This window comes from Cloeon dipterum, chromosome 2, assembly GCF_949628265.1.
Source record: "Cloeon dipterum chromosome 2, ieCloDipt1.1, whole genome shotgun sequence".
NCBI lineage: Eukaryota > Metazoa > Arthropoda > Insecta > Ephemeroptera > Baetidae > Cloeon > Cloeon dipterum.
This window is the reverse complement of record NC_088787.1, coordinates 32,154,898-32,173,841: the sequence shown is the minus strand read 5'-3', so window position 1 is coordinate 32,173,841 and position 18,944 is coordinate 32,154,898. Positions and strand designations below refer to the sequence as shown.

General features: G+C 39.6%; 4 protein-coding genes and 2 long non-coding RNA genes across 6 annotated transcripts; 4 read left to right on the top strand and 2 right to left on the bottom strand.

Moving 5' to 3' along the window:
* Positions 1-376: 376 nt before the first annotated feature.
* LOC135937126 (uncharacterized) lies at positions 377-1,118 on the bottom strand. Its single transcript, XR_010574454.1, has 3 exons — positions 852-1,118; positions 688-796; positions 377-636 (listed from the first exon to the last, which is right to left on the bottom strand). It is a non-coding gene; the product is annotated as an uncharacterized LOC135937126 (long non-coding RNA).
* On the bottom strand, positions 1,117-5,413 carry LOC135937561 (dynein axonemal heavy chain 3-like). Its single transcript, XM_065480717.1, has 11 exons — positions 5,379-5,413; positions 5,107-5,317; positions 4,614-4,899; positions 3,877-4,270; positions 3,629-3,824; positions 2,503-3,098; positions 2,286-2,448; positions 1,920-2,225; positions 1,721-1,865; positions 1,497-1,656; positions 1,117-1,120 (listed from the first exon to the last, which is right to left on the bottom strand). Exons 1-11 carry the CDS (start codon positions 5,411-5,413, stop codon positions 1,117-1,119), a joined length of 2,496 nt encoding a protein of 831 aa, XP_065336789.1.
* A 1,244-nt stretch (positions 5,414-6,657) lies between these two features.
* Positions 6,658-12,149, top strand: LOC135937299 (putative gustatory receptor 28b). Its single transcript, XM_065480443.1, has 6 exons — positions 6,658-7,178; positions 8,867-9,214; positions 10,489-10,855; positions 10,915-10,983; positions 11,218-11,307; positions 11,362-12,149. Exons 1-6 carry the CDS (start codon positions 6,910-6,912, stop codon positions 11,479-11,481), a joined length of 1,263 nt encoding a protein of 420 aa, XP_065336515.1. The 5' UTR covers positions 6,658-6,909; the 3' UTR covers positions 11,482-12,149.
* A 96-nt stretch (positions 12,150-12,245) lies between these two features.
* Positions 12,246-13,184, top strand: LOC135938195 (uncharacterized). Its single transcript, XR_010574618.1, has 4 exons — positions 12,246-12,357; positions 12,416-12,603; positions 12,672-12,737; positions 12,804-13,184. It is a non-coding gene; the product is annotated as an uncharacterized LOC135938195 (long non-coding RNA).
* Positions 13,185-14,728: 1,544 nt separating this feature from the next.
* Positions 14,729-15,810, top strand: LOC135935895 (uncharacterized). The gene is made up of 5 exons (XM_065478519.1): positions 14,729-14,935; positions 14,991-15,098; positions 15,161-15,364; positions 15,429-15,512; positions 15,576-15,810. Exons 1-5 carry the CDS (start codon positions 14,783-14,785, stop codon positions 15,771-15,773), a joined length of 747 nt encoding a protein of 248 aa, XP_065334591.1. The 5' UTR covers positions 14,729-14,782; the 3' UTR covers positions 15,774-15,810.
* A 1,370-nt stretch (positions 15,811-17,180) lies between these two features.
* LOC135937622 (uncharacterized) lies at positions 17,181-18,312 on the top strand. Its single transcript, XM_065480782.1, has 5 exons — positions 17,181-17,377; positions 17,509-17,616; positions 17,682-17,885; positions 17,955-18,038; positions 18,097-18,312. The coding sequence occupies exons 1-5, from the start codon at positions 17,225-17,227 to the stop codon at positions 18,292-18,294; spliced, it is 747 nt and encodes a 248-aa protein (XP_065336854.1). The 5' UTR covers positions 17,181-17,224; the 3' UTR covers positions 18,295-18,312.
* The last annotated feature ends 632 nt before the right edge of the window (positions 18,313-18,944 follow it).

Here is an 18,944-nt window from a genome sequence, read left to right as displayed (position 1 = left end):
CAGAGCCCACTGGGCCCTGGGCTGTCGCTGGTAAGCGGCGACAGCTTCGCGGCAGGTGTCTCTCAGAGATCGAATGAGCACGTCTTCCAGCTGCGCCAACCATTTTTCCACATTTCCTTTCGCTTCCGACGGAACTATCCGGCCACTCAACGCTAGTTTTTCGCATTCGGCAGACTCCACATTGACGATCTCGCCCTCCGCGCCTAATTCAATGCCGACCACTCCGTCGAAGCATTTTTCCAGCTTTACCTTGCAAGGGTCTTTAGTTTCTGATAATACCTCCAGCAGTTCATCATTAGAGAGAAAGAAGAACCTGATAATAGTTTAAAACAAATTTTAATATAAAGGAATGTGACACAAATTGTTAATAAACCTAGGAAAAAAGTTTCGTTTCTTTTCCAAATACTCATTCAGGCCCTTTTGTATCTGTTCCAATGTTTTGTTGCACTCGCGTAGAGTTTGAAGCATGTCTGGCATGTCGGTGGCGATTAAAACGCTCAAATTGCTCTGCGTGTGCTGCATTATACGCCTCCACGACTGATCTACTCGGGCGAAGTTCGCACCTTCAGTCGGCATTTGCCTCATGATGTCGTCGGAGCTAAAAATTGGCTCCAAATAAAGCCAAAGCGCTTGACACTATTTTTTAAATACCGATTAATATTTAAAAGTTTCATTAAATTAATTCACCGTTAGCCATGCGTCAATTATGTCCTGCATGGAAATTAATTTGTCCTCCCACGCTTGCATTTCGTCCTCAAAAGCGCGCACGAATGGCGAACTGTGCATCGTCTGAGCACTGATGACAGTTTTTTATTATTAAATCGATTATAACCATATTATAATCAACTCACCGCAAAATATGGTCGTCAAGCATGAGCTGTATATGGTCGAGTGGTCCCAGGGTAGCAACCCCTGCGTCCCTGTAAGGCACGCAAGGCAGCTCGATCTCCCTCCACTCCTCCTTCATGGCCAAAAGCTTTTGGTGCAAAGCCATTTCACGTCTGGCACAATCGGACACTTCTTGGAACAGTGCAACGTGATCCATCAAGCCAAATTGCACGACCTGTGCCAAGGTGGTGACCTCCTCAGGGTCAAGTGTTTCTCCTACAGCTGCACTCATCTGTGCATTAAGAGCGGTTTTAGAATATACCGTAAGAGAAATTTAAAATGAAGCCCTCTCACAACGATATTTTTTAATTTATTTTGAAATTTAGTTCAATTAAACTGTTGATTTTCAGATTTGGACATACACGATACATCTCAACAACTAAAAGAAGCACATTTTTTGACAATCAGCATTTGCAGCAGTTCAATTGAACTATAATTAATCGGCTAAAATTAAATCGCAATATTTGGGCTAAATAAATAGCAAACCTATTTGCTACTGGGTGTTTTAATTTGCGTTTTTGTATGAAAATATTATTAAAAACAAAATATATAATACCTGTTCCCAATGCCTGGTGCATAAGCCTTGTGTGCAAACGCAATGCAGCAACGGGAGCAGATTTATGAACTGGTCCAGTTTACTGCGAGTCAGTTCGGCAATCCTTTTTGATCCTGGCGTTTTTGTCAGGGCAGTCGCGACCTTAACTAATGAAGCGTGCATGCTCCGCGCTTTTTCCTCGACTTCGCTAGCATTTAACTCCTTGAATGGTCCTTTAAATCGTTTATTTTTATGTCATAAATACATATAAAGTTTTGAGAGTGTTCTCTTTGTTACCATAATACCACTTGTCGTAACTTTGGTGAAAATTCAAAACCGTCAACCAAAGAAGTTGGAACGGCTGAACTGCTTCAATCATTTGATAGAGCTCTGCAAACGGCGCAGGCAGCCAGTTGAGCAAGGCTTCTTCCTCGTTAATCGCCTTAAATAGTAAAAAGTGTTATATTAAATGACTAGTTACATTCCGCAGTTTTACTTGTGCGACACTCCTGTCGCGCTCTAGGGCCTCAACAAGTGCGTTCACAACTTGAACGCTGTCCCGCATTTCGTCAAGGGTAAGAATTGGAGGATCTTTACGCTGGAGCTCGGAAAGCCTATGCTGGTGTATCACTAGGCCGGCCTCAAAGTTGCTCTTTCGCTCACGCAGAGTTGCCTCCACAATTTCTCTTTTGTGCGCTAAACGCTGTCTGCTGATAGCGAAAACAGCTTCCATATCTCTAGGCCAAAGAAACACTCTTGCGTTTAACTGGATGTCCTCGGAGGGAAAAATCGCGTAGCTAACCTGCGTAGCATTTCGATGAGGAAAATAATGAGAGCGAATAATTATTGAATTATTATTTACCAAGAAAGACAGATTTGCAGCTGCGGTTCGGATCATTTTTCTGAGCTCGTGCATGCGCACGTCCTGGCAGTGCGTCAGGTACTGCGTCAAATTAACCAAACCGGCTGTATCCTCAGGAAGGACGGCTGCTCTATCTGACATCTCATCAAATTCGTTGCAAATTCTGTTAAAACGTTTATATAAAGCACGCAAAGCAATTTTTTGGACTGAAAATAACCTCCTATTATGCGCTCGGCTGTTTGCGACGTGGTGGTCCAGAATTCTATTTCTCAACGCCTCCAGCCGCTCCCATAGAAGGTCGTTGAGTCCTCCACACTCGAGCTGCACCATATTCAGCGAAATCATTCTCTGAAGAGCGGCCACCTCCACCTTCAGACTCTGCATTCGTTCGATGTACTTGGCCCATTCCTTAAGAGTGGGCTCCTGCGCTTGAAACTGGTCGAGAGATTTTTCCGCGCCTCCGTCCAACAGGCACAGGTGTGGCGCATACACCTGAAGGTATCTGTCCGATCCGGCCATGTTGGCATCGACCGCAGTCAGGGCCGACGACAATAAGGCGGTCGCCTCCTCGTCCGCAGCGTCGACCGGACTGAGGAAGCCGCCGTTTTCATCGCCGAGGAGAACTCGCTCGAGTCGAGGCAGTTGGCGAGCGGTCTCCAGGACGGAGAGCAAACACGACTTGGCCACCTCGAGAACTTGCTCGCGGGACGGGTTGGTTTTCACGTGGCCCTCATCAGCGACCAGGTTGAGCAACAGCAGGCAAGGTTTCAGCATGCCAAGGTCGTCAAATGGAGGGGAGAAATCATTTCCATCCTGGGTTTTAAATTAACAACAATAATTTCATTATATTCTTCGTACAGAAACAAATATTTAAAACTCAAAATTTTTAAATACAGGAATATACATTATTTTAAAAAATTAATAAACTGGTATGAATTTTGTTTTGAACGTGAATGGTGCTGCTGATGAGGCTTGGGGAGCCAAAACAGCGAGCTGTAGGGTACGGACACGTGGGATTGGATTATTTCTTCTCAATATTTTACTACTAGCTACCCAACCCGTTCAGTGCAGAAAATATTTTATTTATTCCGCATTGTATTCCAGAATTTACAACTATAAACAAAAATTTAAAAAATCGAATATAAATGCAAAATATTTTACTGGGGAGTGGGGCTTAAAAACAGAGCTTATTTGAAAGAAAAACTTCAGTTGCGGATCATATTAAAAGTAGCAAAGTAATACATGACCCTCAAAAGATGCAAATTTTCTTCATCTCATGATTTTTTGCTGGCTTTGACACTTGAAGTGTACTATTATTTTATAAATCTGTCTGCAATTTTTACCTGGTAAAATAAAAAGATCTCAGCGAGGTGGTGCATTGAACGAAGGGTGAGCGAGCGCAACTGACGCGACATTAGCGCTGCGATGCACCCAAAGAAGCGCTGGACGTGTCTCAGAGTATCGCCGCGCCTCGATGGTGCCAAATAACGCCATTCCTCTCGCAAATCGCTCAGCACATCCGCACAAGCTGGTATCCATCTAGTTAAAAAGTTATTTTTTCTGTCAGACCAACAAGCACGCAATTTTTTACTCTTTCAGCAGAAGCAATTTTGCCTGTGCGCAGAGCTGCTCAACGCGCGCCTGCAGCTGCTGCGGCGTGAGGGGCGCCTCCTGACGCAGCCGGTCTTGCGGCACGAAAAGCGCGTTATTGAAACGCTGTTCGAAAATAAATTGCAACTTCTGGAGCACGACGTGGGTAGTGAACAGGTTGTGTCGGCAGAACTGGCTGCTCAGGAGGAAGCTGCAGTGCCAGGGGGTGGGTGCCCGCACCACCAGCTGCGGCCACGGCCAAGGGTAGCGCGGAACTTGTTGCTGCGCGCGCCACTCAGGGTCGAGCAGCCGGTAGAGGAGCGTGGACAGACGAGCGCCGTGCTCCAGGTAGCTCTCGGCAACAGCGGTCAATTCTGCCACCATGCTTTCTCGACCTTAAATGCAAAATTAAAAATGAATAATTTTTTTTTTTGAAAATTAAGGTTGTAAAATTAAATTGTTTAGAGCTTCTGGCCTGCTAAAATTTGATTTATAGTCCTATAATTTCATTAAAAGATGCTTCCACCTTAGCAAAAGCGACAGCAGACAGATATGTCAGCAAATTCGATCGATAACCAGTCATCTCTAGCCGCATTGATTATGAGCAAAGAAAACATTTTCAATATAACAATCATCTTGAGGTTTCATTAATGTAATATATTGAATAACGTTTGGAACAACCCAAAAGCAAAGGGAAATCTTTGGTCTTTTGAAATTCCTTTTGACAACGTTTTTTACCCTTCAAAAGTCGCCTTGGTAGCAGCTTCTCTAAATTCCGCTGAAGACCCGGCGGCAGATATTGGCTTTGTTCCTTTTCCAGCATCTCGTTGAGCCTTTCAAGATCGAGCTGGTGTAGTGGTGACATAGCTTCCAGCAATCTTTGTCGTTGCTCTGATAACTGTTCGTCTGGCCATTCGGGAAGCGGTGCTGATCTGAACTTTAGCTGCACCTTGGGCCGCTTTTGTGGCGGTCCGAGACGCTTCTTCTTCTTAATTGGAGGAGGCGGTGGTCGGTTAAGTAAATCCTGGTCAGATAATTGAGGTAATAAAACTCACAGCAAATATGCAATACTTATTTTGAAATAAAATATATCAAATTTATCTTTTGGGGAAACGCAAAAGTAATTCATATTAATTTTTACAAGAGCTGTCTCTCCATTTTTAAACAGGGAAAATACATTGTTTCCACAGACGAGGAAAAATGTTTTTCCTCACTTTGAACTACATTATACCTTTAAATAGCAAAATCCCGGAGGGGGACCATTATTTCTCATTAGTTCCTCTTGTGGCGGCACAAGCGGATTTTTCTTTGTCGCTCTTCTGTGTTGAATAGGTCGTCGTCTCTCGTGCGCGCTAGTAGAAATTTTCCTCATCGACGGGCAGAAATTTATGCCAATCTCGTGGCTCGATACTAAAAATAATCCACTCATTAAAACCACGAATCTGAATATTAATTAATGGTTAATTAAACGCAAAATATCTGAATATTTAATGTTTATTTTACCTGAACGCTTCTTCATTAAAGGCCTCATCTCGCATTTCGAACTGTGAGCCATTTACCACAAAGCGCTCCGCAGCAATTCTGTCGCTTAGCAACCACGTCGAGGTTTACAATCGGATATTTGTTTGCGTTGGTTGCCTGCACATGGTGCTTCACCTGTCCCCGCCGCGCGCTATAGTTGCAAATAATAGCAGACGCGATGATATACATCCATTTTGTCTAATGCTCAGTTTCAGTGTAATTGCCTCAAAGGTTGTTTTGAATTAAATTAATCCCTATTAAAGCTGATGATTCAATTGGAAATATACGTTCAATATTAAAGCAAAATGTTAGGAAGAATTGAAAAATCACGGGTTGGAACTAACACTAATGCTATGTCTCTGATTTTTGTTGTAATAATTAACTCGCCAAGAGTTTTGTCTGTTCATATGGAATGTTCGCGGGATTTTTTAGCTTGAAAAGAGCATGGTTGGTACTTTATGCACCACTCATAAGAAGTAAAATTGTCTCCTCAACTACATTATAGATCAATTTAGACGAAAGTTCTCAATGATCTTCTAGACATATGTTATTGCGATTTGGAAAAAAATCGTGTTGCTTCAGAAAGAACGAAAGTCGAACGTTGAACATATATTTGTTTTTAATTAAATGTTTGAAAGCGGCGCATTAAATTTTTAACAGTTGGTAAAGTAAACATTTTTGACGGATTATTTACTAAATTTGTAACAATTTTGTGTCGGGAGTAAAGTTTGCATGAAAATTTCTTCGTCTCTGGCGCGTTCCAACGAATGAGAGAAAGCAGCCTCTCTTCGTCTTTACTTTAATCATTATATTACCAAACTTAAGCTTGCACGTCTAGAGTACAGTTGGGTTTTGGCGGTTATTTGATGGGATCAACAATATGTGTATTGAAATTTGAAGCAAAGCTTAATTAGACCTGCCACTTAAGCTTTCAATTCATTAGCGAATGGATTCGGGCAGAACAAAAGCTCCTCTTGAACGAATATTCAAAAGTGCTTTGAAAGAAAAAAAAACACACACATTTTAATTTCCTCATGAGCATGGCAACGGTGTTTTTCAAATTTCAATTCTATTTGAAAATTCCCGGAATATTTTTGAGAGGGCTTGGATCGGCCCTTAATTAAATCTGACAGCTTATTTTGATTCGCCGTAAAATCGTCTTTGCAAAATGATTAGAAAAACAACTTGGTGAAAGTGCGCCAGAAAAAAATTAAATTCGAGCCCCAGTTTTCATAAGCAGTTCATCGCAGCAAAAAAATCTTGTTCCCTGAGGCATGAAAATAAATCTTAGTTTCAATCAAGAGCACGCTGCTGTGCACCACCCACATTAAGGCATCGACGGCGCAGGTATTATTAAGTGTACCATTAGCGTTCCCTCGAATCGGGACCACCCCCACCCTTGACACCCTCGGTCCCAAACGGCGGCGGCGTCAGTATCCAGCGGCTCGGCAAAAGCGCTGCCGACGGTCAGAGCAACAAGTGCGGCGTCGAGCAGAGGACCGTCCAGTCCGTCATGGAGCAAGTGTTCGTGCGGAAGCTGTCCTGCATCTTGGGCATCAACTCGCATCCCACCATCCGCTCGCGCATCTACTCGCTGTCCATATTTTGCGTCATCACGTCGTCGTGCCTGAACCTGCTGTACAAGTCGGGCCTGGAGCCACTCCTCAACCCAGACACCGACGTCTCCCTCTCCATCGCCTACATGTTCGACCTGATCGCCCGCATCGCCAGGGTCATCAGCTACATCATCATGCACATTCTCACCTACAAGCACTCGGACAGGTGTCTAGTCGTCTCATGATAATTATTCACTATTTTTTAAAAATATCTTAACATGGTTGGATTTTGTCAAAATTATTGGCTTAGGAAATAACAGCATTGTGCCATTTTAGAAAATAGGTAGCAATTTTATTGCGGGAACCGCTACATTATTATACTGTATCTAACACTTTTTTCAGCAAGATTTTTTTAGAAATATAATATAAAAATTTATTCCATTTTTAAAAAATTGGGAAATGACGAAGATGAATAATATTTCAGACCACAAAACTTAAGCTTTCGGCATACCTGAGTAATTAATTTATATCATTTCCACACGCAACAAAATCAAGATTTTTAGTTTCTTATGAGCAATTAAAGATTTGAAACAAAAGTCAACTTTTTGATGTAGTCTCTGACCAAGGTAACTTGCGCAGGAAGCAATAATTGCACGAAACTTACATGTGTTTTAAAATCAGTAAAAATACAGATTACACATTGAAAGAATTGCATATCTGATTTCGGTTCACGTGGTTAGCCACCAGCCCCTGTGACTTTGGCAAAGCTGCACCAGCAACTCCAGCTGCCAATTAAAAAATTTAAGTAAACAACAGGCCCGTTTATAGCTTTTAAAATGTTATCAACCGCTGGTAATTATACTCAGGCTTCGTCCCTGGCTCAAACTTCGGCTAAGCTGGTTCAGCCAGCCTCCAGGCTGGAAATATGTTTCAAAAATATTTTTTATCGAATATGCAAATTTTAAATCTTTTTATTTAATTTTCAAAAAAGAAAATAACCAACCTGATTACGTATTCGAAAATATGATGATTCAGGCCGGAAAAACCAGGATTCGCAAAATTTGCAATTCAGAAAAATGCAACCCTGATTTTTACGGGGGGGATCACAAGTTCTGGGTTTTTCTGAATTCAACAAGATTTTTTGCCCTAAACATCATGGAGGCATGAAATTTTGCTCTCATTTGGCAAGGAAAGCATTATTTTGTGATGTCAAATGGAGGCGGAAACTCAATGAGCAAATACGAAAATTCTGGAATCCACAAAAAATTTGCCATGTACTAGTTTTTCCCGGAAAATGCGAACCCTGCGTAAAACGTGGAAACTCTCATTTTGTAAACAGTAGACACAAAGGTTTGATATAATTTTCCATGTAAACAGATTAATCGTTTAGAAACTATGAAATATCAAACCATTGCAATGAACAAGTCAATGACTCGTATGATTTTCGTAATTAGCGAGTTCAAATTTTATCGCCTACCGCCATGTGGCAAACTCGACACAAATTAATATGGCTGCAAATTAGTCTCCATCAAAAGTAGGGTTCTAGCGATATTTTTGCTAATGAAATATAGACGCTGACTTCACTCTCGCACTCTATTAAGAGAAATTTGTGTGTCCAATTTACCATACAAATTGCATATATATATATGGTCTTTTGGCTGGACCAAAACTTTGTTAATATATAGTCCCACATGAATGGAAACCGTTAGAGTCAGAAACATTCAAAAGGGTTCTTGCTTTTGATACCCCATCGTTAAGCCTTTGTCGGACTCAAAGACCAAGTCTAGTTCAAATATGAAAGCATCTTTTGAATAAACAGGGAGAAAGTGCTCAAAACCAGCAAAATTTAACACGGATTTCAAATATACAAAAAAAACACAGCGAAAGAATTGTCATAAAATGCCCTTATTGCAGATTTGAAAAAATCTACCACCAGCTACAAGTGGTGAAGCGGAGGGTGTGTGGCAACCCTGGCCTCCACAGCAACGATGCGTTCAGATTCGCCGTCATGTTCGCCCTGATCCGGCTGCTGGCGACCTTGACACCGGTTTTCTCGCGGTCCAACAGCGAACTTGTCGCCACCCTGATGGACATCCCCTTCCACCTGAAGTTCATCTTCAACTTTTACATGGAGTTGCAGCTCTTCACATTTTGCTCCATGCTGGAGCTCAGTTTCAGCTCGATCAGGGCGCGACTCAGCCGGCTTCGCAAACACACGCCAAACAATTCGCTCACCCAGTGCGGGAAAGTTTTTGTTGACAAGTAATGATCGTATTTCATCAAATTTTGTTTAGAAAGATTCGTTTTAATTTGAAAATACTATTTTGCTGTTAGTTTGAACTAATTGTGATTGTAAATGCTGACACAGAGAACGAGTTTCCACGTCAGCTCGCCGATCCAATTACTGGAACACACTCTCGATCCGTAATCAAAGGGCGCTCATGCCCCGCTGAGAGCTAAATAAGACTGAATTGCTGAGAGCTGATAAGGGGAAAAAACATTCAAGCAAACACATTTAATTAAATCGGAGTAAATTATTTTTACGAACTCACGCACCCAGCAGCTTTTCACTATATTGTGGTGCAAATTTCCACTGTTAGTATTCATTAAGGCTTCCTTGGTTTAATTAAAAGTGAGTGAGAGTATATACACTCCTAAACACCTTGGCCGCTTATAAAACAATAATGGTTTATTAAACGCAAAATATGCGTGCAACGCAACGTGCAACACTCTGCTACTTCTAAAATTTATCAATTCTCACCATTTTTTGCTGCTTCTCTCAAAGTAAGTTTTCTTGCTGAACACTTTTGAATATGATACTTATTTTTCGCATCAAGTGTCGCCACAAAAATTACTTCTATAATCGTTAATTAGGTTCATTATGAAACGTTGCATTATTACAGAAAATATAGTGATAGCCATGACAAGCAAATCTTGCAAAAATATGTCTATCAGGAAAATCAGGACCACGCCATTTTTCGTTAATCATAGTTTCAGTCTCGTAAAATTCAACACAAATTAAGAGTATATTATTTGTTTTCTTTGAATCACAAAACTTTTTATACACATCTCAGTCTCTGGTAAATTAAATCTATTTTCCAAGTCAGTTGCATAGAAATAGAGTCTTTCGCAATCAATTCATAAACATAACGAGATCTATTACACTTATAGCACTTTTTTGGCTGCTTATAAATTACCTCAATTCAAAACTTTGACGAATTATCGAGATTTAGCCCGTAAATTGAAATTTCCAAAGAAGGCGATAAAAATAATTTCTTACAGACTTCTTTCCAGAACTGAGGTTAAAATAAAAATTGGCGTTATCAAGTATTTGCTCGAATGAATTTTTCGGGGAGTTTTTCACGTAGGATAATTTTTGTTTAAAGGAATACAAAAGTTACGCATATACTGATTAATTAAGTTGCAGTCCCCCCTCTCAAACAATTCAGTTTTAATGCTATTTTACTTTAAACATTTAGGACATATGGAAATAAAAATGTTATAATCCCAACCCTCTTATTTTTGCTGTTTTTTAGATGGGGTTTACCAAAGCAGCGTAGCCACCTAATTCTGGAGAGTCTATGGGTGGTCTCCTACTCCGAATCAGTTCGCAGTTTGCGTCGCTCACACGCTGAGTTATGCGATTTGGCGAATAGAATTAACGCTCTCTTTGGGGTGCGACTTTTGGTGGATATCACGGCGCAGCTGTTGGCCCTGCTCCTGCGGCTCAAGATCGTAATCATCTGGACCTTCACGGCCATCAAATCGGCGCGCGACCCGCACAGCACTTTCTTGAAGGACGCCACCGAGATGGAGCGGGCCATTTCCGCTCTGGTCCTCTGCCCCATCCACATTGGCACCGTGTACGCTGTCGTCTTCTACTGCACGCGAACGGTCAAAAAGGTACTATTTTTTAAACCGCAATGGGTTTTTTCGGTTTCAACCATCGTTGCTTTTTTCAGAATGATATGGTTCTTTCGGAAGTGTATAAACTGTTGAACCACTCTCTCGACTCCAGAGATTCAGAGGAGGTAACTTAATTTTCAATATTCATCTTCAAATGAAAACAAAAGTTATGTTGGGCTGCTCATTCAAAACAAATCTTGCACGGATTTTTTTTAATTAAATTTGTCACTGATCAAATTGCGATTTAAATTTAAAAAAAAATGTATGAAACCTTCGGAAAAAAGACACAAAAACATATTTCTGTTTTTCAAACATCAGGATAATTTAAAACAATTTTATCTTAATTTCCTTTTTTGCAGCTAAAAATATTTGCATCGCAGCTCTCGCACAGAAGAGTTCAGTTCACTGCCGCAGGAGTGATGCCTCTCGACTTCACTCTTTTATACTCGGTGAGGAACATTCTAATTTGAATTACTGATTTTTAATTTATCTTCAATCGTCAGTTCATTGGAGTCGTGACAACATATTTAGTGATTTTGACCCAGTTCGGCGCTTCCTTGTCTAAATACACTATGGACGTCAATTTGTGCAGTGAAATGATAAGAGAAAAGCAAAACACGTGAATGAAAACAGTGCGCATACTGCCCAAAAACTCAAAACAAAAAAGTGTGATGTAAACTTAAAAAATATTTTGGGGGTATGTAATCAATGTGATCAAGTAATTTCACGCAATGCATTTTTCTTGCTCTATTGTCTGACTATTAATTTAACTTATTGCTTGAATGAGAAGGATTTGTTGATTGTGATGCTAGTTATTAAAATAACTAATTAATAAGGTTTTAGTTTTTACATCACACATACTCATCAAGAGATTATCAGCCTATAATTTCTACCCAATTACTTTTGTACTCAACGCACTCTGAAGAGCAAGAGCTGGAAATAACGTTGTGAAACAGAATCACGCGGTATAAACAAGGAGAGCATCTCACCTGCGCGCGACCAATACAAAGCTCATCACTGTATGATAGCCTCTTCATATGGCAAAAAAATATTATCTTGTGGGACGATGAGAAATCACATTTTATAGTGGCTGATAATAAATTTAGTACATATACCACATTGTTATAAAATCCAAAAATGGCTTATATTCGCCATTATTAGTGTCAAAATAACCTGCAAACTGTTGTGCACGTGATTTTGGCTGCGCCACCCAGGTGATAGCCAACCCCGTCCAGGTGGGAGTGCACCACCCTCAACGCACCCTATAAAGCACAAGGGACTGATTGCCGAGATATCAACGCTGCGATTGAAGCTCTAAATGTCCTGCAGGTTGGATTTAAATAAAATAGTTTCGATGAAACAATAAATATTTTTTTTTTGAAAATTTCAGGACTATATCACCACCCTGAAAACCCAGATCAACAAGACCCTTTTATACTGAACGTGGACACAGTTGTTCAAATCAATGACATATTTAAAAACGCCTTCAGGACTTTTGAGTAAGTTTAAAATTTCTATATTAGAATATTACATAATGTTTGATTTTTAATCCACTAGATAAGCACAAAAGAACTTGCGACTGCTGATGCCTCAGAAATCCAGTCCCTTAGCCAATGTTAAAGCTATTTTTGTTGGAATATTGGTCTATCTAGAAAATATACTGAATCTCTCATTGGCCGGATTATCTCCAACACGTCCAGATGGCCCGGCACAGAACTTGATGCCTGCTTTTTTACAAGCTGCAGGTATTTTTCATTTTGTCTTGCACAGTTTTAAATAAGAATAATTTAACACTAATCTAATTTCTTCTCAGAAGCTGCGTCATCGCCGAGTTCACGGACATTTTCAAAACCATTCTTGATTTGACACGATCGGCGAGGTGAGTGTATAGTTAATAAAAATCAACATTGTTTTTTTTTGCAAAAAAATCTCTTAAAAATTTTAGTCCGTCGAGCTGGTGACGAATAAATCAGCCAGGATCTTTCTATGCATCGGCGAGATCTCTGGAAACACCAGGGAATCTTGCTGCGGGACGCATTATTTATATTTGTTGCCGTCATTGATGCTAACACCGCTGCCCTGAATACTGAGTGCCCTGCGCGGAATGTGATCACCTTTGATGAGCCAACCACGGTAGCACCACCAAAACTGATGACAATAACCATGCCTCTAATTACCAAAATCGAGTAGAAAAAATTGGAGCAATAATAAAACATCGTTTGCTTCCTAATTTCTTATGCTTTTTGTAGAGTGAAAAATAAATATTTTGTCACATCAAATTATTAAATTAACGATCCCATTCTAGTCTTCCCAAACATGAAAAAAAGTGTTTGATTTTCACTGACTTTTTCTAGACCATTTCCTTCTTGTGTCTTGTGTGAAAAATAATCGGACAGTCGGACATGAGGAGTTTATTAACATTATAATTGTTAAGGCACCAGTTATAGTTTCTCATCTTGATTTTAATTCGCATAGGAAAACTAACTTCAATGAATAATGGGAACAAAGAAATAATTGCGGTAAATAGCCCGCTTTGCTTTTCTATTGATTTAATTTATTTTGGAGTAAATGTTTTTTACAAATTTAACTTTTAAAAGACATATTTCGTTTACATATGTTTATCAGGATAAAATTATGCACAGAACGAAGTTCTCGCTTTTAAAAATAGATTTTTTCGTTAATTTTTTTTTAATTTTAAATAAATTCATGTATAGTTTTAAAATATTTCCGAGCAAAGACCATCTCTCACTGAATGGATGATCTGTGCATCACGTGCATAAATTCTGCTGGTTGCATAATAATTTGAATTTTCACTGGCATTTATTTCAGAAGGGATGCAAAAAGATCGTCCATATGAGAAACTAAAAATGCATACTGTTCGCAGTTATAGAGTTCACGACTTCGTATTAAAAATGAATTGAACAACTCTGATTCATTTGATTTTACAATGGCTACTACCATAGGCAGTTAAACGGAGGAATGGAAGATGGAAGGCTATATAGTAAGTAGAAAATTTATAAAAAGAAAAATATTATCACATGCTCCTGTACTGTACAGTGGCTGTTTTCAACTTTTTAGCCTTCCATTCCTCGTTTGACTGCCTTTGAAAGACTAGCCATTGCAACATCAATTTTTAATTAAATTTACACCTCACATTTATGGATTTTTCGTTTTTTTTTTCAAAGTCAAAACCCCTGTTTATATTTTGATATGACTGCGAGAGCCGGCAGTGGTCGTGTCGACGTGACATGGGGTGGCCACGATTTTTTATATTTAAAATCCATAAAAGCAAGACACGTTTTATGATGAAATTCTAGCAAGAAAAATCGCAATAATTTGCACGCGTTGTAATACCTCTTATAAATATTGTTGTACGTATCTAGATAAAGACCCTAATAATAATTATTGATTTTCAACTAAACGATATGATTTTGTACTGAAGGTTAAAAACAGTCTGCTCGGTGAGTGTGTTAAAGTCTAAATTTTATCACTTTGGTCATAGGTTCTGGGCCATCTGTAACTACAACACAATGCAAAACAAATCGGGGAAACCAAAACACTGATATCTTAATAGACTCTACTATTAAAATAACTTATTGGAATGCTGCGAACGCGAGCCACGTGTGTGAGATTGTTGAATTTGCTCTTTTCCCAGAAGATAAATCTCCGCCACAATCCTTACTTGTTTCATAATCACTTCAAGCGATAAAAAGACAATGCATATATAGAATTCATTGGTTTAACATGAAACACTTCAATGCACTCGAATTTGCAAAAAGCTGCTCTTTGAGCAACTGGCTACCTCTCGTCCAGCACTATCTCTAAGAAGAGTTGCTGATTAAATGGGAAATCCGACCGTCTGGATTCCTCCATCACTCATCTATAAGAGAAATCGCAGCCTGCGAATATTCTCACTTTCTGACAATGGCAAGCAAGTTGTTGTGCGCGTTCTTGGCCGCCCTCTGCGCCGCCCAGGTGATGGCCTCGCCGCTTCACCTGGCGGCTCACCCTTCGGCCAACCACAAAGGTCTGATTGCAGACATCAACGCCGCAATTGAAGCCGTCAACGCACTCCAGGTTGAAAAGCAATGAAAGAAATTTAGTCCACTGCAACTTTGAATTTTTATTTCAGGATTCGATCGGCGCTCTGAAAGATCAGATCAACAGGACCATCACCGTTATCACTGTTGACACACCCGCCCAGATCAAAAACATTTTGCAGAAGCTGCAGGATCTCGGAGTGAGTTTTCTAAAATGGTTCAGCCTAAAACAAAATTTTATTAAAAAAAAATCGTATTTTAGATCAGCACTGAGGAGCTTCTCGCCGCAGAAGCTGCCATCAACCAGTCGTTGAGCAATGTTGAGGCCGTCTTCACTGGAATTGTGGCCGATCTGGAAAATATCCTGACTCTCACCGGCCAGATCCTCTCCGACCTTGGTAGCTTCAATCTCATCCAGTTGGCCCAGCACATTTTGGACCTTGATGCTGCCTTTACCAAGCTGCAGGTAATTTTCTTTATTGAAATAAAAATTCCTTATCCATTTAAGCGGATTTTGAACGTTTGTATAGGAGGATGCAAGCACCGTCCTTAGCCGCGTCTCCGCTGAGTTCACCACTATCTTCAATACTATCATCGACTTGACCATTGGCGAGGTAAGTTTAAACTAAAAATCATTCAAAAAATTCCGGTTTTTCTAATAAAATTCAAATTTCCAGCCTGTTGAAATTGTTCAGCAAATCACACAGGACATTCTCCTAATCGGAGAGACCTGGCAGGCCGAGGGAACTAAGCTGTGGACCGCTTTCACCACCGTCATCGATGCTGCTGCCGCTGCTCTTGACGCGCTCTGGAATATTGTGTCTTCCGATGAGCCAACTACCACCGTCACCCCCAAATTGCTTATCTCACATTAAAGTATTTGCTCTAATAAAAATTTGGCATCAATTATCATTTTAGCTCTATCCATGCAGTGACCACATCGATGCTTTCACATATATAACAACGTAATATATAATAATGGTATTCAAAATACTGCAAAATACATTTTCAATGATACGAACAGTTGATATTTTTCAAAATGACAGCATAACTGCAAGTCAGCGGTGAGAAAATCTCACCCCACCGTTTTTCACTGCTGTGTTGTTTGAAAAACTCACCTTTGACACCCCAGGCAAAGTGAAATATGCGGTGGGGTGATATTTTTTCACCGCTGACTTACTGTGATTCATAATAGTTGTAAAATATTTCCGAGAAAATAACATTTTTCTCACTGAACGAATGATCTTTGCATCGCGCACATAAATTCTGCTGATTGCATAATAATTTCAATTATCACTGGCATTTATTCCAGAAGGCACGCAAAATGATCGTTTAAAAGATAAACTAAAAAATCATATTGTTCGCAGTCATAAAGCACATGACTTCACGTTAAAAATTGATTTAACAACTCTGTTTATTATTTATTGATTTTACATAATGGTTCATATAATTGGCAGTTAAACGGAGGAATGGAAGGCCATATAATAAGTCGAAAAATTATAAAAAGAACATAATATCACACGCTCCTTTACTGTACACTGGCTACTTTAAACTTATTATGGCCTTTCATCCTCGTTTAACTGTCGGTGGAAGAGTAACCATTGTAATATCAATTAATTTAAATTCACACCCCAAAGGATTTTCATTTTTTTTTTCCAAAGTCCACTCCTGTTTTATTTAAATCTTTAAATGATAGACATGTATTATGATGAAATTCTAGCAAGGTGAATCGCAATAATTTGCACGCGTTGTAATACTTCTTATAAATAATGTTCTACGCCTCTAGATAAAGACTAATATAATTTTTGATTTTTCTTATTTTACGATATGGTTCTGTACTGAAGGTTAAAAACAGTCTGCTCGGAGAGTGTGTTAAAGTCTAAGTTTTATCACTTTGGTCATTTGGTTCTTGGCCCTCTGCAACTACAACACAACGCAAAACAAACCGGGGAAACCAAAACGCTGATATCTTTAAAGACTACTTTTAAAATAACTTGGAATGCTGCGGACGCGTGCCACGTGTGTGATTGTTGAATTTGCTCTTTTCCCAGGAGATAAATCTCCACCACCTCTTTGTTTGTTGCATTAATACTTAAAGCGATAAAAAGACAATGCATATTTATAGAATTCATTGGTTTAACATGAAACACTTCACTGCACTCGAATTTGTAAAAAGCCAACTCTTTGCACAACTGGCTACCTATCGTCCAGCATTATCTCTCAGAAGAGTTGCTGATTAAATGGGAAATCCAATAACCGTCTGAATTCCTCCACCACTCCATATATAAGTGAAATCGCGGCTCGCGAATATTCTCACTTTCTGACAATGGCAAGCAAGTTGTTGTGCGCGTTCTTGGCCGCCCTCTGCGCCGCCCAGGTGATGGCCTCGCCGCTTCACCTGGTGGCTCACCCTTCGGCCAACCACAAAGGCCTGATTGCGGACATCAACGCCGCAATTGAAGCCGTCAACGCACTCCAGGTTGAAATGCAATTACATTAAATTAAAAAAAAAAAAACTACTGACGAATTTCTCTTTTTTGACAACGAGGATGAAGCCTGGTTTTAATTATATTCAATATAAAAAAATGTTTTTTTGAATTTTTATTTCAGGATTCGATCGGCGCTCTGAAAGATCAAATCAACAGGACTATCATCGTTATCACTGTTGACACAGCCATCCAGATCAGTAACATTTTGCAGCAGCTGAAGGATCTCGGAGTGAGTTTTCTAAAATGGTTCAGCCTAAAACAAAATTTTATTAAAAAAAAAAAATCGTATTTTAGATCAGCACCGAGGAGATTCTCGCCGCAGAAGCTGCCATCAACCAGTCGTTGAGCAATGTTGAGGCCGTCTTCACTGGAATTGTGGCCGATCTGGAAAATATCCTGATTCTCACCGGCCAGATCCTCTCTGACCTTGGTAACTTCCAACTCGTCCAGATGGCCCAGCACATTTTGGACCTTGATGCTGCCTTTACCAAGCTGCAGGTAATCTTCTTTGATTGAAATAAAATACAAAATTAAACCGTTATATGTGGTTTTTGAACAATTGTATAGGAGGATGCAAGCACCGTCCTTAGCCGCGTCTCTGCTGAGTTCACCACTATCTTCAATACTATCATCGACTTGACCATTGGCGAGGTAAGTTATAAAATCATTCAAACAATACCGATTTTTCCGATAAAATTCAAATTTCCAGCCGGTTGAAATCGTTCAGCAAATCACACAGAGCATTCTCCAAATCGGAGAGACCTGGCAGGCCGAGGGAACTAAGCTGTGGACCGCTTTCACCACCGTCATCGATGCTGCTGCCGCTGCTCTTGACGCGCTCTGGAATATTGTGTCTTCCGATGAGCCAACTACCACCATCACCCCAAAATTGCTTATCTCACATTAAAGAATTTGCTCTAATAAATACTGAGTTGATTTCTTTCAGTATGGCAGCACATGATATACATTTTGAGTTAAAATCACAATGAAAAATTTCGTTCAAATACAAATTTTTAATAATACTTAATGGGAATAATTTATCAAAGAAACCAGAATATCACACATATTGTGAGTTATTACTCTAAAATTTCAACTTCTTAAAAAATGAATAAGGTATTATGTTAGAAGCGCAACTTAAGTGCGCGGGGAAAATAAATTAAATTTATTTCTAATATAAAATGTTTATTTTTTATTTCTTTGTGATTTTCTAAATTCTAAATTCATAATTCAGATGAGCCATCTAGTCCTGATGGTTTGTAGAACTGACAGTAAGGCTTCCACCTTCCTCATTATTTTTATCAAAATGCTCTAATAAGTTTAAGAAAAAGGGCAAAAAATTCAAAAAAGCGTCAGCTGTGGAAAATTGACCGTATTTTGTTTAAAATCTTAACCACTTTAGCTCAATGTAAATTCTACAAAATGCAGGAAGCCACTTAAAGTTTCACATAAAAAGCTGGTCTTTTAATTCGCTAACTTTAATCATCTTTAAAATCACAGTTCATTCATCGTTGAATCACACGCAGACGCTTTTTTCTTTTCCGCGCTGCACTGTTGCTC

Excerpts from the sequence above, each read along its gene's own strand:
- LOC135937561 (XM_065480717.1), bottom strand. The coding sequence starts at position 5,413 with ATGCGAGATGAGGCCTTTAATGAAGAAGCGTTCAG. Across the intron at positions 3,825-3,876 it reads AAATTGCTTCTGCTGAAAGA|ATGGATACCAGCTTGTGCGG; the intron begins GTAAAAAATTGC and ends CTTTTTAACTAG. Across the intron at positions 1,657-1,720 it reads TTACGACAAGTGGTATTATG|GACCATTCAAGGAGTTAAAT; the intron begins GTAACAAAGAGA and ends AACGATTTAAAG.
- LOC135935895 (XM_065478519.1), top strand. The coding sequence starts at position 14,783 with ATGGCAAGCAAGTTGTTGTGCGCGTTCTTGGCCGCCCTCTGCGCCGCC. Across the intron at positions 15,099-15,160 it reads AGAAGCTGCAGGATCTCGGA|ATCAGCACTGAGGAGCTTCT; the intron begins GTGAGTTTTCTA and ends ATCGTATTTTAG. Across the intron at positions 15,513-15,575 it reads TCGACTTGACCATTGGCGAG|CCTGTTGAAATTGTTCAGCA; the intron begins GTAAGTTTAAAC and ends TCAAATTTCCAG.
- LOC135937299 (XM_065480443.1), top strand. The coding sequence starts at position 6,910 with ATGGAGCAAGTGTTCGTGCGGAAGCTGTCCTGCATCTTGGGCATCAAC. Across the intron at positions 9,215-10,488 it reads GGGAAAGTTTTTGTTGACAA|ATGGGGTTTACCAAAGCAGC; the intron begins GTAATGATCGTA and ends GCTGTTTTTTAG. Across the intron at positions 10,984-11,217 it reads ACTCCAGAGATTCAGAGGAG|CTAAAAATATTTGCATCGCA; the intron begins GTAACTTAATTT and ends CCTTTTTTGCAG.
- LOC135937622 (XM_065480782.1), top strand. The coding sequence starts at position 17,225 with ATGGCAAGCAAGTTGTTGTGCGCGTTCTTGGCCGCCCTCTGCGCCGCC. Across the intron at positions 17,378-17,508 it reads AAGCCGTCAACGCACTCCAG|GATTCGATCGGCGCTCTGAA; the intron begins GTTGAAATGCAA and ends TTTTTATTTCAG. Across the intron at positions 17,617-17,681 it reads AGCAGCTGAAGGATCTCGGA|ATCAGCACCGAGGAGATTCT; the intron begins GTGAGTTTTCTA and ends ATCGTATTTTAG.